Source organism: Artemia franciscana, unplaced genomic scaffold (assembly GCF_032884065.1).
Source record: "Artemia franciscana unplaced genomic scaffold, ASM3288406v1 Scaffold_3114, whole genome shotgun sequence".
NCBI classification, from domain to species: Eukaryota; Metazoa; Arthropoda; class Branchiopoda; order Anostraca; family Artemiidae; genus Artemia; species Artemia franciscana.
Window position 1 is genome coordinate 16,586 of NW_027063806.1, and position 3,456 is coordinate 20,041.

The window sequence follows — 3,456 nt, forward strand, 5'->3', positions numbered from 1 at the left end:
CACATTTACGTATGGAACTGAATACTGGTACACACACTTAAAACAAATTAAAATAGATACATTTCAATATAAAACGAGACTAGTATATTTACATATGGTACATTTACCATATGGACAATGGTACATTTGTGCATAGGACTCAACATTGGTTCGTTTACAAATAGAACTGAACACTGGTACACTAACTTTAAAAAATTGAACATTGGTCATTTGTATATAGAACAGCACTGGTACAGCTACATATAAATCTGAACATTGGTACACATGCAAACAGAAATAAACATTGGTACACTTATATATACAACTGAATACAGGAATATCGTGGTTGTAGCAGTAGCTACAACCTTGCAAGAGACGAGGAAGTTTCAACATCCTTGGGGGTTTCTGTTGCCTCAACTCTCATTTTTATTCAAAGAATGGATCTTTCAGATTTTGTACCTTCCCCTTGAGCGTGGAAACAGTTCCCCTGTGTTGAAATAAGGACGGCTTATGCTTTGGCCAGAGAAGATTTTTCGTTTCTTTACACTGAAATTTCTGTTCTAAATTACAGAACTTAGACTCAATGAGCGGATCAATCATCCAATCTGCTGGAAGATCATTGTAAAACATTACTAGAAATTGTATCATATATTTCAAATCATACGAGTGAAACATTTTTCCAATGAATCCTAGGCTGCTAAGATCAGAAACGAACCATTTTTGTTTCTTTCTTTCCATTTTTGAAGCATATTTTTTTATTTGGCTTATATAAGTATTATGGGCAACAATGTCATCTTCTAGTTGTACATAAAAAGTGCCTTGTGTTTTTGCAAATTCCATTAATAGAGCGTAATCCAAGCTTTGCTTACTTCTCCAATGAACTCTCTCAATCGGATCACCTATTCTGATCGGTAATGTAGACCAGTCTGGATAATATGCCTTGTTTGGTGAGATAACCTGCAGAATTCCTTTCTCGATTTCACTTGAAAACTTCCATTTTATTTGGTTGTAAGTTGATTCTACATATTGTTCGTCTACAGATGCAAGAAGTACAATAAATTTGCAGTCCAATAGGTCTTCGACTCGTGCACTCTCTCTTAAGAGGCTTTGAAGAGTATCACTAACATAGGATACTCCTTCTCGCTCCGCAGTGGGAATTCCGAAAACTAAAGTAGCTGGATATTGGCTACCAGTTATGACAGGAGTGTGGATTTTGACTCGTAGGGAGTTTGGATCTGCTAAATGGGGAAGGAAAGGAGCAGCAGACGGCATCTTCAAAAATATCGTATTTTCAGGTGCACTAACTGGAGTAGTCTCAACAGCCCCTGTCAAATAATAAACGAAAATAAATTTTGTAATTACAATGAAATTCATTTTGCTAAGAGCCAAGAATTGTCTTACTTAGTGGGGTTCAAGTGTTGGCATCAGATTTTCTTTAGATTTTATTATTTTTTGACTTTCTTATTTCAAAAATATGGAGGTTTATAATTGGTAATTATTTTTGAGGAATTTCGTTTTTTTTCAATTTTTGTGTCTTTTTTGGTTTTGAGCCTAATGGTTGTATCTGAAACGTTTGACTAAACCGACAATGTTCTCCCCTCCTCAACACCCCGCTCTTACACTAAAGTATTTTTATCGTTTTAAAAAGTAGAGTTGTAACCAAGAGTCAAACTTTAGCATAAAGAGCGGGGTGTTGAGGAGGAGACAGCCCTTTAAATATACGGAATAATTTCTGTTCATTTTAATTTTTAATATCGCTCCTTACTTGCATTTAAAAAAACTTATTTTTCTTATTTAATAACCTAGTAAGAGACGATCACGTCTAATACTAAGAAATATAATAATCTATTGCTCCAAAAATAGAGTAAGATCGAAACAAGAAGTACACTGTTAGAACCGCCTTGTCTGAAGGCAGAATTTAGAAAACTTACCGTCCCTTGGCTTGAACTACAAGGGAAATTTAATGGCTGAAACCACAGTACTCTGCATAAATGGCATCTTTTTTTCTTTCTTTCTTTATTCTTTTTCAATGATAGTGGGACTCCGGAACATCGTAGAGAGCTGTTTAAAGGCTCATTTAAAGAAAATTTATTGGGTTAAAAATAATTTGTAATAATTTTTTTTTAAATATAATCAAGTTTTACAAAAAAACTGCATTTTTCTATAACACTGTAGGAGCTTCTATTATTCTGGTATCAAGAGTTTGTCACCTCTACGTCTTTCGGTAATTAAAAAAAAAAACATTTAAAGCAAGATCAATATTTTTACAAAGAAAGGCATTTTCATATGCTAGATAATGAATGACGTCATAGTTTTATTAGAACTAAGACTAAATAGAAAAACACAATATTATGACGTTAGCTCTGATTAAACTTATTATTAACTAGCTGCTGGTGTGGCGCTTCGCGCCACACCAATACCTAGTTGGTGGGGGCGCTCCCCCCCCCCCCCAAGCCCCTGCGCGCGTAAGTCGTTACGCGCCATATTAGTTACGCGCCATTGTAGTTGTGTCCCTGTGTCCTACCTGTGAATATTGATATCTATATAAAAATAAGTTGTCTGTGGGTTATGTCTGTCGAGTGACGTCATGTTATCATGTCGTCATGAAGTTAGTTGTCGTCATGTTTGTTATGGCGATGACGTCATTAAAGGTATTTAAGAAAATCGTTCAAAGACAAATTTTTAATTGTGAGAAGATCGTGGACGGAAAAATGTTTAATTGTAAAATGACTGAAGAACCTACAATGGCAACATTCAAAAACGAATGTATTCAAGCCGAAGTAGCTGAGTTGGTAAAGCGTTATGTTCCAGGTTCCAGGTCCGAGAGGTTCCAGGTTCGAACCTTGGCTTTAGCATTAATACAAAATAAGAAAAAAACTAAAAAAGGTAAAAACTACAAAAAGAAACTAAAAAGAAAATACTAAAAAAACTAAAAAAGCCAAGAACTAAAAAAAAGTAAAATACTAAAAACTAAAAAAGAAAAAAAACTAAAAAAATTTAAAAAAAGGTAAAAACTAAAAAAAAAACTAAAAAAAAAAAAAAAAACTAATAAAAAAAAACTAAAAAAAACTAAAAACTGAAAAAGAAAAAAAAAACTGAAAAATAAAGGAGAAAAAGAAAACTAAAAACCGGGACACAGGGAATATAAATGACGACCGGGACACTCAAAGAGAAATTACAGACTGGGACACTGGGACACAAATAACGACCGGGAGATATAAATGAAGACCGGAACACTCAAAGATAAATTACAGACCGGGACACAAATGACGACCGGGACACAGGGAATATAAATGACTACTGGGACGCTCAAAGAGAAATTACAGACTGGGACACTGGGACACAAATGCCGACCGGGATACTGGGAATATAAATTACGACCGGGACACAGGGACGCAAATACAAGGGGGATGCTGGGGGCACAGGGGGATATATAAATGACGACGGGGACACAGGGAATGTTCGATTAGCAATCAC

General features: G+C 35.1%; 1 protein-coding gene across 1 annotated transcript; it reads right to left on the reverse strand.

Moving 5' to 3' along the window:
• Positions 1-405: 405 nt before the first annotated feature.
• Positions 406-1,251, reverse strand: LOC136043129 (alpha-1,3-mannosyl-glycoprotein 4-beta-N-acetylglucosaminyltransferase B-like). Its single transcript, XM_065728061.1, has one exon. It carries the CDS (start codon positions 1,249-1,251, stop codon positions 406-408), a length of 846 nt encoding a protein of 281 aa, XP_065584133.1.
• Positions 1,252-3,456: the final 2,205 nt, after the last annotated feature.

Excerpts from the sequence above, each read along its gene's own strand:
- LOC136043129 (XM_065728061.1), bottom strand. The coding sequence starts at position 1,251 with ATGCCGTCTGCTGCTCCTTTCCTTCCCCATTTAGCAGATCCAAACTCC.